Source organism: Hipposideros armiger, unplaced genomic scaffold, assembly GCF_001890085.2.
Source record: "Hipposideros armiger isolate ML-2016 unplaced genomic scaffold, ASM189008v1 scaffold_692, whole genome shotgun sequence".
Taxonomy (NCBI): domain Eukaryota; kingdom Metazoa; phylum Chordata; class Mammalia; order Chiroptera; family Hipposideridae; genus Hipposideros; species Hipposideros armiger.
Window position 1 is genome coordinate 627,306 of NW_017732042.1, and position 14,421 is coordinate 641,726.

Genomic DNA, 14,421 nt, shown 5'->3' on the forward strand with positions numbered 1-14,421 from the left:
CCACTGCTTTGCAAATCAATAAACCTTTCGTCATCCAGCAAAGCTAGAAGGATCGATTTACCAACAACGCCTGATTCCCTAGTACTTAACTTACGCAGCGGACTGTTACTAGTCCTTGGCAAATGTGGGCCTCCTTAACCAGACAGTAAGCTCCCTGAGGGAAAGGCCTAGGTCTTCCTCGGCTCTGTCTCCACAAAACAGGAGCCTCTAGCTGCGAGCATGCTGCTGGTACAGAATTGGGCCCTCTGTGACTATCTCCAGCATGGAATCATCAGCCATAAAGTCATAAAAACAGAAACTCTCTGGTCTACTTCCCTTTTTTTACATTGTTCTCAACTCAACTGTCCATTCATTCATTGGTTTATTTAAAAAATTTTATTGCCTGCCTACTGTGCATTGGTCACTGTTCTACACACTGAGGATAAAAAGCTGTGAATAGCACTGACAAGCTCCCTGTTCCTGTGTACCATCCGGGAATAGAGGCAGTCCACAACATTTATGTCAGGTGGTGATAACCACCACAAAGAAAAAGCATCTTTCATCCTCACCTATCCATCAGTTTCCCGTCTTTGGGGGTGGTTTCCTCACTCATTCACAGTCTCTCTTCTGGCTGAGAAATGTCAAGAACTCACTAGATACCCTGGTTCTTCCGAGTTTTCAACACGCTTGACATGCTCATCCCCAAGCTTGGATCACCATCGTTGTCCTCTTTGCTTTTTCTCTCTCCATTTGCACTCCATAGACTATAACTGACATTTAACAACAAGGGGAGGAGGGTCACAATGCCCCTTTGGATACTGAGGAAATGTAGTTAAGTTTTTGAGGAGTTAAAAGTTATACACAGAGGCGGCCAGTTAGCTCAGTTGGTTAGAGTGCAGTGCTCACACCATCAAGGTTGCCGGTTCGAACCCTGTATGGGCCACTGAGCTGCGCCCTCCACAACTAGATTGAAAAAAACTACTTGACTTGGAGCTGATGGGTCCTGGAAAAACACACAGTTTGCCAAGTTAAAAGAAAAAAAACAAAAGTTATACACAGACTTATGACTGCATGGGGTATCAGCACCCCTGACCCCGACATTGTTCAAGGGCCGTGCGTGTGTGTGTGTGTGTGTGTGTGTGTGTGTGTGTAATGTGGAGGTAACTACCAAAAGAATCAGCCAAAAGAACTGAAAGCAGTTGCCTCTGAGGAGAGCAAAATGAGAAGGGGAGTTCTACTGTTTGTAACTAACTTTGTTGAACAATTTGACTGTAAGTTGTGTACTTATATAACTGTAATAATGTTTTAATTGTTGAAAAACAATCAACTGTTTTCACCACTAGGTATAAAGAAAAAAAAGATTCACACAAACGCGCTGCAAATTCATGCTGCCTCATTTAAACAAGGCTTTTCCTTGCTTTCTTGCTGATTACTTTGCCACTTCTACCGGCAGTTTATTCCTAGCATTTCTCAGTGTCATAGAGCAAAAACAGCAAGATCTGTGGCTATCCAACAGACTCTAACTTCGTGTGCCTGAGTCCTTGAAACTACTACTTTAAAGAGAAAAATTTCTTCATCTGTAAAATGGGAACAAATGACAGTACATATTTCACAGGCTGTTGTCAAGAGTCAATGAGATAAATCATTTGAAAGGCCGAACGCAGTGCCAGGCATGTGACAAGTACCCAACAGCCTTCCTTCCATCTCATCTCAGGTCCTAACTCCATTCCACCATCTCCATCACTGAGGAAACTGGGGCCATGTGACATCGCCTCAATCTATTGACTCAGCCTTCCGGTCTAAGTATAAAGGAGGGCACCTCTGCCCACCAAGCCACGGCTCCTTGGCTCCGCGGCAGCTCTCTGGTTGAGTTCCCATAGTGCCTGGGGTAGCCAAGCAAATCACAACAAAGCTCAGCTATGCGCCCCCCTTCCCTGCACTACAGTGAAGGGCAGGCAAAATACAGCCTACAAGGCAAGACGCCAAGCCTCCAGCATCCCACAGCTACAAAAGGGTAGGTGGTCAACACTTCAAGCGGCAGAAATTCTGACATGTCTTCTGGGAGATAACCTGCGAGTCACAGACCTGGGTTTGAATTCTGGCTCTGCCATTTAATAATTATGTAATCTTCGGGCACTACCGAAGTAGAGGGAAGAGAATGAGTATTTTAATGTCTCTTACGCCATTTTTCAGGAACTTGACATGCCCAGTTTCCTTTTAACTGTTAAACTCCAGCTCTTAGCTCCTCATGTGTAAGATGGGAATGTAAGGACCCTAAAACCTATACCACAGAGTTATTAGGAGGATTCAGTGAAACAAAAAATCTAAATTGCTTAAAACAGTCCCTGGCCAACAGCAGATGGTTTAAAAATAATTGTTTCCTCTCAAAATTCCCATTATCGCCATTTTAACATCACACTCTGGGCTGCAAACCTCTGGTTCTACAGCAAAATACAGAATGCAGGCGTTCTTTCTCTGGATCAGGGTTCACCATCGGCCCCAGTCGTGCCTGACCACAGAACACACAGCCTCGGGGTGCTGACAAAGGCAGGGCCCACACCCACACACCATTACCCAGCGTCATTTTGCCTCCCACTCGCTAATCTGGAAAACATAGCTATGATACATTTCAAATGAAATCGCTACAGTAAATAAGCACCAGTCTTTGTGTTGTTAGGGTCTTGATGCACTCGAGATGTCCTTGACATTGCTTTCAGTAATAAAAAAACTAAAGTTATTCTGAGTCAGGCTTTTTATGATGGCAGTTTGGCAATAACACCAAGGGCCAGTATTATACTGGGAACCCTTCGTAATCTTATCTCATTTTATTCTCACATACTGTGAGATGGGTATAACTTTTACATCCCCATTTTATAAATGGGGAAAATGAATCCCAAGAAAGGTTAAGACATATGGCCAGGGAGTGGCAAAGCTAACATATGAAGTCAGGGCTAGCCGACTCCAATCAATGCCGATGCTCTGGTTTCGCTGTTAGTTTTTCTTCAGCATGCTTGTGACAGGGAACAGATCCGGGCTACCAGTGTTGCACAGCAAAGGGAAGGCGGCAGGCACGATAAGCCAGCAGGGGCCCACGGTGGCAGCACTCACCTTCCGGGCCATGTTTGTGAAGTGGGCCCCGCAGGCCCTGCAGCTTGGTTCCGAGCCCGTTGGGGAAGGGAAGGAGCTGTACCCGGGGTTGGAATAGGCCTGCGTCCTGGCTCCCTGGGGTGCGGGGGCCTCCTCAGGCTGTCCATCCAGGCAGAACCAGTTGCAGCAGGTTGCCCACATGATAAAATCTGGTGCAAGAGAGGAAAGGGGACAAGGTCAGAGTTAAGACACATCTCTGTGGCGCCACCATGCTGAAGGGCACAGGTGAGCAGGGATACTCAATTCACAGCTGCCGCCAGAGGAGGGGTGAAGACGTGTGTTTAGGGGCCACGGGTTTCTTGCCATCTCCTCCCCCAGCACAGCTGCCTTCACACATAAGAGGTGGGTATAGACATCTGATCTGCCAGGACCGCATGGGCTGCCAAGTTGGCACACTACCTTTGAAAGGTTGCTGCTGATCCCTGTTTGGGTTTAATCTGAGATCTAACTTCAAATAAAATCTTTGGCCCTAGCAACTACAAGTGACCTAACACCCACTTGGTTCAGGAACATGACCTTGTCCCTACAGCTCAGATAGACAAAACTTTATCATGTGCACACACGCTAGTGTATGATTCCACACTCACACAGATTGTGTGAGGAGGGATTATTTCCTTTATAGAGATGAGGCAAACCCGGGCTCAAAGGAGCAAAGGTCATACAGCTAATCTAGCAAGAACTGAGACTCTGAAACCCCAGGTCTTCGGTCTCTAAACCCGATGCTCTTCTCCCGGTACCATGCTGCTGCCCCGCTTCCGTTTACCCTCCCACCAGCCAGCAGAACTAACTACTCTTACATGTGGACCTGCAACCCTACATAAACTCCCATCGCAGCACCGTAACAGTCTGTTGCCCAGACATGCTCATTCTTTGTTTTCTACCACTGACCATAATAAGTTCCTTGAGGGCAGGGACCACTTCTTACTCATGTCTGTACAGTGTCATACACATAGCAGATGCTCAACAAACATTTGCTTCCTTGCTGAACCAGTGCCTCTGAGGGCTTATTAAGAAGTTTTGGATTAATGTTCCCATTTTACATACCAAATACAGGCACTAGGGACAAGGGGACTGAGAATTTTTCAAGGTCCCTCGAATGTCAGAATAGCCTAAAGATTGCAAGACAGGCCACTAAAATGCCAAGCTCAGGCACGCGTCTGCGTGTGAAGAGCGGGGCAGGTTACGAAGTGTGCTCTTCTCAGTAGGCCAAGGCGCTCAACGGAGACATTCTGAGCCTCAACCCCATTTACAGAGATAATACATGGAACACTTAGTGTTATTACTCAATAATCAGTTCACACAAAAGAATGGTACTTTCTGCTTTGCCTCCTGACTCACTGAAAGTGCCTTTGTTAAATCATAGTTCAAAGATGTGATAAGCTGGAAGGAACTAAGAACCCAGCGGATTCAACCTTGGTCATTTCATAGAAGAAAAGAAAAAGGCCAAGTAGAGGGAGGAACTTCCTGGTTCACACAGCTATAACCTTAGGCCTCTGGCAACCCTATAGGGCCTTTTCAGCTTCCCAACACCCCTCCTATATACCTGTGATACAATTCATTCACTCTTGTAGGTGGGTCCAATTAACACCTGTCTCCCCCTTGCCTGTGACCCCATGAGAACACGGACCATGACATCATACAGTGCCCAGCAGAGAGGTGACTCAACAAGGATTACTGAATGAATGAATCACACACAGTATCTGAATCTTAACTAAGCACGTATTTGTTCCATTTCCTACACATCAAAAACATTCCTCTCTGGGGCCGGCCGAGTGGCGCGTTGGTTAAGAGCTGGCTTGAGACGCCAGAGGGTCCTGGTTCGATCCCACATATGAGGGCCAGTGACGCTGCCCTCTACAGCTAAGATGCCGAACAGGAGCTCAACCTGGAGCTGGGCTGCCATGAGTCGCCTGCAACGGTGTAGGCTGCAGCCCCTGCTACAGTGGGTTGCCATGGGCTACTATGTATAGCCAGCAGCCTGCGTGAGTGGCCAGCAGCCAGCGTGAGCGGCCGTCCAGAAGCCGGCGACTGATCTGCTTCACCCGGGAAAAGCGCAATGATGGTGCCAACTTGGGCCAGTGAAGCAACGTCCTCCACAACTAGACTGAACAACAAAAGGACAGCAACTTGTCTGTTCCCCTTCCCCCAATTCCCCAGCGCTGTTCCCATCCCCCAATTCCCCAATTAAAAAAAAAAATCTAAAAAAACCATTCCTCTCTGACTCACTATCACTTGTCTGAAGGCTAAATTCCCAGAAGACAGGACCTAATCTGCCTTACTTGCAACTAAGACAGCATGTGATAATACAAGGAACCGGGGATCTAAAATCAGAAGAACTGGGTCCCAAGCCTTGCTTTACTACATAGGGGGCTGTGTTACCCACTTCTAACAAATCATACCTTTCTGTACTCTATTTATCTCATCTAGACGTTCTCCAGGCTGTGAAGCACTAAATAAACATTAGTTGTCACTACTAGTATTATAACAATACTTTAACTACAATTTCTCCGGGACGGTACAGGCAAAAAGTAAACATAAACCTTGTCACCACAATTACCATTTGGCTTTCTGGGCTTGTCCTAAAAACAGACAGACAGATCTTTGCCAGAATTAGCAGGATGTGTCAATGAACTGGAGAGCCGGGGGTCAGGGGGAAGAGAAAAATCTTGGCGAACCCCAGGGTCTCTGAATTACACAACAGGATAGAGAGTGGAATCATTAACTGGGATCAAGCCCCCAGGGGAAGGCATGTGTCTGTGTGTGAAGGAGGGAGAGCAGGTTAAGAGGATGAGCTTTGTGCTAGGGGGATGCGCTGATGTATACATAGCACACAGGGAGATGGTCTCAGTTGAAGATGAAGGTTTGGGAATCCCCAGCCTACCACAAGTACGTAAAGTCTGAGGAGGGCAGAAGACTGACGGACAGCCTGGGTTCAGAAGAGAGGCGGGTCTGGGAGAACCGCTGGGAACACCTGATCTAAAGGGCAAACGGGAAATCCAACCAGCAGAACAGAGAAAAAATGCCCAGAGGCGGGAAAACTGGAAGAGTGATTTGAGTTTCAAGAAGAAATTACCAGCACTGTCAAGACCCACAGAGTAGAAGACAATAAAAAATGCAAAATGCCCAATGGACCTAGTTTTAAGAAAACGTTGAGTGTGCTTTTTGCGTGAGCAGTTTAGGAAGAGTGAAGCCCACTGATAACTACTGGTTGGAAAGTGAATGAGTAGTGAGGCTTTGTCAGACTCTAAGGATAAATTATCCTTTCAAGACACTTTTGACTGTGAAGAGGAGAAGGCAGTAGTTGAAGAGGACCCAGGTCACTAAGCTAAGAGAAATGCAGACATATTCACAGACTGCAGAGGAAATCCCCAAAGACTAGGTAGGTAGGACATTATAGAAGAAGGCAAGCTGGCAATAAATGATGGGAGTAAGGGCGAGGAGTAGACAGAAAAGAGACCAAGTGATGAGATGCCGGTGCACTACTCCTGGGCAAGAAGAAAAGTCACCTCTTTCAGAGAGTGGCACACAGGTGAAGACAGATGTAACCAAAGATGAAATAAAAAGGAAAGGCGGGGTGTGGGAGGTGATTGTGTTTAACCACAGGAAGAAAACCAACTTTTCTTCCACACCAGGAATCTACATGTTGCAATTTTTTCCTAACAGATAAGGACTTTGCCACATAATGGGTAGAACCACTTGGTAAGGCACATCAGTAGAAAAAAAACAAGAAAGTTGGCCAGCTGTATATTGTCTCATGTGCTTTACAAGCACTTAGGAAGCACCAGCTCTGTGCTGTGCACTGGGGACACCAAGAGCGATTTTGAGAAGGTCCTTGTTCCCAGGGGACTTCGGACCCAGGAAGGCACTAGAGCTCAACTAGGCAGTCCTGACACAAGAGCTAAGAAAGCCCTTCCTTCGCTGGGAGTCAAGAGAATCCATCCTCTCAGCACTATTTTCATTCTCTCAACCTTGGTTCCAATCTTAACTGCTTCCTCCTCTGAACAGCCCTGAAAGAAAAGCCATTGGCCTGCTCAAGTATGTGGCTACTCTTAGGAGGACTGGGCTCTGGGAGAAGACTTGAAACTTGCCACTGTTATTCCACAGGCCCTGTGTTTAGGTGAAGAGCAGTCTTATCCTGGGGATCTGTATATGTGGAGAAGGCGTTATTAAAGAAAGGGCTGGGTGGAAAGACTCTCCGGTACTAATATACCGTAGACCCGCTCACTCGGACAGAACAGGTTCACCCAAGTCTAGAGACTTGGCTTTTACTCTTTTTGACATATATTTAAATACCAAAAAGACACATTTCCTAATGTGGTCACTTAAAAGTACTCTCTTGCCAAACTGGAAAGCCCTACACCTAAATAACTATATTCAGGGAATGAAAGGGAAGAGTTTATAATCTTAACACTGTCATACAAACTAAACGCTTTTCTCTCGGGAATATTTTTCCATCCCTTAGTCCTAAGCAGATACACGTACATGGCATCCGATTATGTTACTGAAGGACTGAAAGTGGAACCAATTGGGAGGGAGGGGAGGGGAGTGTTGTATAAAGAATTCTATGTTGACAACTTTGGAAAACGTCTCTCTCTGATCTGCAAACCTCCTTCTAACCGTGAAAAAAAAATTATTAATAATATTATCAAATCTTCACGGAGGGCTTGTAAATTCCTTCTCTAATTCCCCATACCCTCTTCAGACAAGATGGACTTGGCGACTTAATCCTCACATACAGCCTCTGACTGCTCTCCTACTGACTTTGTTTGAAACCTGCCAGCCTCTCCCCTCCCACTTTGCCTAAAGGGAAGAAGGATGGGAGATGGAGGGCTGGGGCAAACATGAAAATTTACTGTTCCCTGTGGGAGAACCCTGTGGTCTGAGGCAAGAATGGCTAGCTAGCACATGGGGTTTTGTCAGCTTGATAAGTATGCTGGTGTTTCTTGGTAGACCGAGCCCTGCTGAACAGGAAAATTACAGTGTTAACCACAGGGTAAGATAAACGATCTATCCCAGGTAGGCTGAGCACAGAGTTAGAGACAAGAGGGTGGGGAGCGCGATTTCTCCCTGCAATCACTTCACCTGTTCACCTGCCCAAGTCAAATAATTTTAAGTGGATTTGTCATTGTCGTGGGCTTCCCCACAGAAGAGAGAAGGGTCCGGATGTCAGTATCCTAATAAAATTAATGAAACTAAAATTTAACCACCAAAGTCTAAAGCAGTCAAGTCTTTTTTGTTTGTTTGTTTGTTTGTTTGTTTGTTTAGCTGAGCCATCCTGCTACCTGTTGGCAGCTCAGCGGCTGCTCAGCTCGGGCTGGACTCGAACCGCTGTTGCTCAGAGCTCAAACTCTTGAGCGAGCTCTTAACCAACTGAGCCACTCGGCCGGCCCTAAAGCAGTCAAGTCTTAGTCCCCAAGGCTCTCATCCAATCTATTATGATTTTAATTAACTGGTCTGTGTGCCAGGTATTTCCACAGATGCAGAGAGAGCAATTGGAATTAACATCCTTAAGGTGAACCCACCGTATAAGACTTTCTAAAAATCCTTTTAAAATATCTAATTAAGGGCCGGCTGAGTGGCACGTTGGTTAAGAGATGGCTTGGGATGCCAGAGGGCCCCAGTTCGGATCCCACATATGAGGACCAGTGACACTGCCCTCTACAGCTAAGATAGATGCTGAACAACAGCTCAACCTGGAGCTGGGCTGCCATGAGTCGCCGGCAACGGCATAGGCTGCAGCCCTTGCTGCAGTAGGTTGCCATGGGCTACCATGTGTAGCCAGCAGCCAGCGTGAGCGGCCAGCAGCCAGCGTGAGTGACCAGCAGCCAGCGTGAGTGGCCGTCCAGAAGCCGGCGACTGATCTGCCTCACCTGGGAAGAGCGCAATGATGGTGCCAACTTGGGCCAGTGAAGCAACGTCCTCCACAACTAGACTGAAGAACAAAAGGACAGCAACTTGTCTGTTCCCCTTCCCCCAATTCCCCAGCGCTGTTCCCATCCCCCAATTTCCCAATAAAAAATCTTAAAAAAAATAAAATCTAATTAAAATGCCCCCAATCCTCAAAAAATAAATACACAAAAAAATGCCCCCAATCCTCAAAGAAGTACCTTTCTGACGTGGCAAATCAGAAAATGGCTAGATGGCAAGCCTTACAGAGTCATCTCCAGCTTATTGAGAGTGGTTTGCCTACTGTCACTACTGTATTCCTGGAATTATCAAAAGCATCTATGCTGTAAGTGCATAAAGAAAAGTATCCCACATTATGGATCATTAATACAGAATGCGCTTTGCTTCATCTTGTATATTATCCTTAAAAAGCAATTAAAGTACAATCGCAATGGCTTTGAAAAGAAATGCTATGAAAAGCCTATCAATATGGCTTAGCTATGCCTCTTTGAAATAATTGATAAGTAATACCATATTTTAAGAAGTAAAAAGAAAGTAGCCCATCACTGGAAGAAGAATTCTTCTTTATCTGCCAGGCACTGAGCTAGGTACTACCTGGTGTTATCTCATGTGATCCTCACAGTTCTGGAAAAGCAGATTAGTTCTTACCATCTTTAGGTAAGAAAAGCAAGGTTCAGAGCAGTTACTTAACTTGCTAAAGGTCATAGCTAGAGGGTAATAAGGCCAGGATTTGAACCTCATCGGCTCAGGTCCTGAAACCTGTAAGATAAAAGTGTTCCTCATTACACACACACACACACACACACACACACACACACCCCATTTGTCTACCCTGCAGCCAATTCCCCTCTGGGCTTTTGCTTCCATCTCTCCTGGAGCCTTCCCATCAACACACAGGGATGCTACAAGATCTCTCACCTTAAAAACTCTTCCTTGTCATAAGGGAAGTACAAATTACAACCACAAAGTATTACCACCACCCACTGGAATGGCTGCAATGGAAAAAGACAGATACTACCAAGTGCTGTCAGGATGTAGAGCAACTGGCACTCTAACAACTACTGGCAGAAGTGTAAACTGGTACAACCCCTTAGAAAACACACACACACACACACACACACACACACACACACACACAACACACACACACACACACCCTGTGGCTTTGAAATTCCACTTCCAGGTATATACCCAACAGAAATACATTCACCAAAAGAAGTGTACAAGAATGTTCAGAGCAGCACTACTGTAATAGCCCCAAGCTGGAAAGAATCCAAATATCCATCAACAGTAGAATGGAGAAATATATCATGGTACGTTCCTACAGCAATGAGAATAAACAGACTATGATATTTGCAACAGTACAGATGAATCTTATAAAGGCTATCCAGTAAGTCTCTGACTTAGGAACGAGTTCCTTTCCAGGAGAACGTTCGAAAGTCGGATTCATTCCTAAGGCCGACAAAGTGAGTCTTCTACGCCTTTGATACAAATATACAATGTAAAGCCAATGGCTGAACGATTCATGTTATATGAACGAGCAACATCTACCATCTTTCGCCTCGGTCCAATCTCTCAATGATTTTCACTTTTGTTTCCATGGTTATTGCTTTGCGCTTCCTAGCAGTCTCCCCCACATGACCACTGCTTTTCCTCTTGCTTCCAGACATCCTGGGCTCTGATTGAGCACTGTACTACTGTACACTATCTCACTGTACAGTGAGCACACAACAGCACAACTGTGACAATGTCTGGCAGACATGTGAGCTACTTCCGCAATTTGTTCGCATCTACAAATGTTCGTAATGCGAGGTCCGTTCGTAACTGTGAAAGTTCACAAATCAAATGTTCATTAAATTGGGGGCTTACCGTAATCAGTGAAAGAAAATAGGCACAAATGGACTATATATTAAATTATTCCATTTATGTCAAGTTTAAACACAGGCAACTAGTCTATGGTGTTAGAAATCGGGACAGTGGTTATTCTTGGGGGTAAGATGGAAATGGAAGGGGCACAGGGGTGCTTCTGGTAATGTTCTGTTTCTTAATTTGAGTGCTGATTATACAGATAATGTTTTGTTTGTGAAAATTCATCAAAGCATACACTTAAAAGTTGTGTATGTCTCTAGATATATTTCAATTAAAAGTTTATATAGAGTTTTATTGTAAAAAGCATGTAGAAGAATGTCATTTGTAAAAAGCAATAACCAAAAATAAACCGTTTTGACCCCACGTTCCCTACTCCTCGGTAAGGGCCCTTTTCTGTTCTTCTCAACATCAGAACTTCTCCAAATATTTTACTCCACTTCCTCAACCTCTAATTCACTCTTAACCTTCTCCATTCTAGCTTGACCTAACCACCACAGCTCATCTCTTCTTTGCAAGATCACCAAGGAATTCCAAGTGGCCAGGTCCAAGCGACACTGCTCTACCTGCATCTGACTCAACCTCCCAGCACCGCCGGACTCTGCTTCCCTCCTCCTTGAAACACTCTCCCCTCCAATCATCTCAGCTTCCCAGAACTCTACACTTGGTTTTCCTCCTACTTCAAAGCGTCTTTGCTGGTTCTTGCCCCTCCCTTGGTTCTTAACGCTTGGGAGTGCCTGGCTGTCTCCGGCGCCCTCTCCATCCCACTGTCTCTCTCTGGAGGAGACCCCAGGCAGTGACTTGAAATACGATTCTTAGGCTGGAGATTCATAAATTCCCATCTCCATCTGCCCTGCTCCCGACAGTGGACTAAATCACCATCTCTCATCTATTACTCACATTTCCCTCGTTGGGCCCTTTGAATCTGCGTTTTTTTCCTTCTGCCTGGAGTCTTCTCTCCACGACATCATATGCTTGGCTCCTTCTTGTCATTCATCCCTCAGCTTAAATGTCACTTTCTAATCTCATGCATAACACTTAGTACTAGCTACTAGTATTTGCTTATTTGTTACCTGTCTTGCCTAACTAGAATAAAAAACCCACAAGGGCAAGGACTTTGTGTTCCACCATATTCCCAGAGTTAGAATGGCTTCTCAGATGACACAATAGCCTCACGAGCTTCCCAGCTCCAGTCCTTCCCCTCTCCAATTCTTTCTCCACAAGGCATCACTCACTTCCCTTCTTCCGGCAAAACACATACTTAAAGCTCTTTAATGGATCCCACTGCATGTTAGAATAAAAATTACAACTCCCAGGGCGGCTGGTTAGCTCAGGTGGTTAGAGCGCAGGCTCATAACACCAAGTTTGCTGGTTTGATTCCCACACGGGCCAAGGACCTGTGCCCTCCACAACTAGATTGAAGACAACTACTTAACTTGGAGCTGATGGGTCCTGGAGAAACACACTGTTCCCCAATAAAATTAAAAAAAAAAAATCAACTCCTGACATGAGTAAAAGACCCTGCATGCGCCATCAGTCCCTGCCTACTTCTCTAATTCATATCATGCTACTTTCCTCACCACTCACTAAGCCTTAGGCCATGGTATCCCTTCAGTTTTTCAAGCACAACAAGCTCCTTCCTGCCTCAGGGTCTCTGCACTTGGTCTCCCTGCTGCCATTGCTCCTTCGCATCCTTAAGGTCTTAACTTAAACATTTTAACTTACCTATTTAGAGGAGTCCTCCGCAGTCACATACATGCTCTCACTGCCCTTTTAGTTTCCTTTATGAGAGCTACCATAATCTGTGAGTGTATTTGTTTGTTTGCTTACCACAGGAACTTCATCTGTCTTCACTTTTTTATCCACATCATCATGTGTCTGGCACAGTGCCACTTCCTAGTTGGCACCCAAATGATTTATGGAATGAACAAAATGAGGCCGAAGGAACATTGTTTTTTTTATCAATACAGCTGATGAGGCAAGTACTAGTTCTCTCTCCTTAGGGCCCAACGCAATGTATCAATATTTATAGTGACATAAAGTGACCATGAAAGAGTCCTTTGTCAAAAACAAAGGCGAGCTAGCCTTGCACAGGTTACTTAAGCTTTTTGAATCCGTTTCCTCGCCTGTATAAGAGATAATACCTCTCGTGTTGGAAGGTAATTATAAGGATGAAAAATAACATACATAAAAGTGCCTAACCTATAGCAAGAGCTCCATAAATAGCACATTAAAATAAAAGATCGTGAAGTTATAAGTTATAATTCTAAAATGGCAACAGCCTACATGTTCAACAGTGACTACTGGCTGCAAAGCCCAACATATCTCTCTCTCTCTCTCTCTCTCTCTCTCTCTCTCTCTCTCTCTCTCTCTCTCTCTCTCTTTCTCTCTCTCATCACACAAATCCTGAGGCTGTGCGGGGGCTCTGGAACAGCCAATCACATCACCCACACAATAAAGAATCAATTGTTATCCTGAGAACTTACCTGAAATTTAAAATCATTCTCTCCATTTGGAGGCCTGCTTACTTTTTAAAATAATAGTCTGATTCGAAACTCTTTTAATTTAAAACAGAATCTTAGAATCACAATTGGAATTTTCCAGTAAACCTGCCTGAGGTGTCCACCTCAAAAGGGGAAGATTTAAAATGCTGGTGACAACACAATGAGCATCAAATAGGGCAACTGCTGCATTTATAAGTAAGCAACCCACAGAGTCTACCATATTACAGGCTGGTCTCTCTTGCTGGGTGTGGGACAATGAAGTATGTTCTCTGTGATACTCAGATTATTTCTGGGGTATTTATTTTACAACAGAGAATTCAGAACACTTAAGTCACAGAGCAGACAAGTATACTGTGGAACTTTAGAATCCAAGGCCTAACTTAGACCAATGGCCCTGCTGAAGTGGTATATGGACTGGACATTAACAAGGGATATTTCACAAGGCTGGAATGCAGCAGAGGAAAATACTTCCGAAGGCGCTAAAACTTAATAGACATTTTCCATCCTCCAAGGCAGTCCTTTGGATGTGGGTAAATGGGTAATGTGTATTTCCTAGATAAGAATTTTATTTGGGGCTAAATTTTTAGAAAACAGTAAAAACAAAAAAAAGGTCCCAAATATGTTTTACTTTGGTTTTAGACTCAGTCAGACCTGACCTTAAATCCCGGTTCTAACCCAGAATAACAGAATGAGCTTGAGAAGGTTTCCTCTCTGAGCCTCAGTGTAACAGGAATGAATTTACCTAACCTCACGGAGCAGGTGTTCAGTATAAAGAGGGAGCATACCTTTACCAGTCAAGGTGTGAGGCAAGTACTAGGCAAGTTATGGGGCTTTCAATGTTACAGGAAGCAGGAGGCAGTGCTAGACGTTCAGGAAGCAGTAGGCATTATCCTAAGGCATGGGACTAATGTTAAATGTTTGCCTCTCTGTAAACCAGCTTTCAGAGCCTCCATTCACACTGACACAGCAAAGCTTCCAAAGACTGGAGGGCTAGGTCTCTGTCTCATCTGTCCTCCAA

At 44.9% G+C, this 14,421-nt stretch overlaps 1 protein-coding gene across 6 annotated transcripts in view; it reads right to left on the minus strand.

Moving 5' to 3' along the window:
- The window catches only part of RFFL (ring finger and FYVE like domain containing E3 ubiquitin protein ligase), a 78,479-nt gene that overhangs the window by 24,473 nt on the left and 39,585 nt on the right, over positions 1–14,421 (minus strand). For 5 of the 6 annotated variants that reach the window (XM_019626864.1, XM_019626866.1, XM_019626867.1 and 2 more), the window contains exon 2: positions 3,088–3,275. In XM_019626864.1, coding sequence (XP_019482409.1) covers positions 3,088–3,275 — 188 coding nt within the window. Of the gene's footprint in view, positions 1–3,087; positions 3,276–12,624; positions 12,696–14,421 lie in introns of those variants that run through there. The other variant, XM_019626868.1, reaches the window with a different exon arrangement.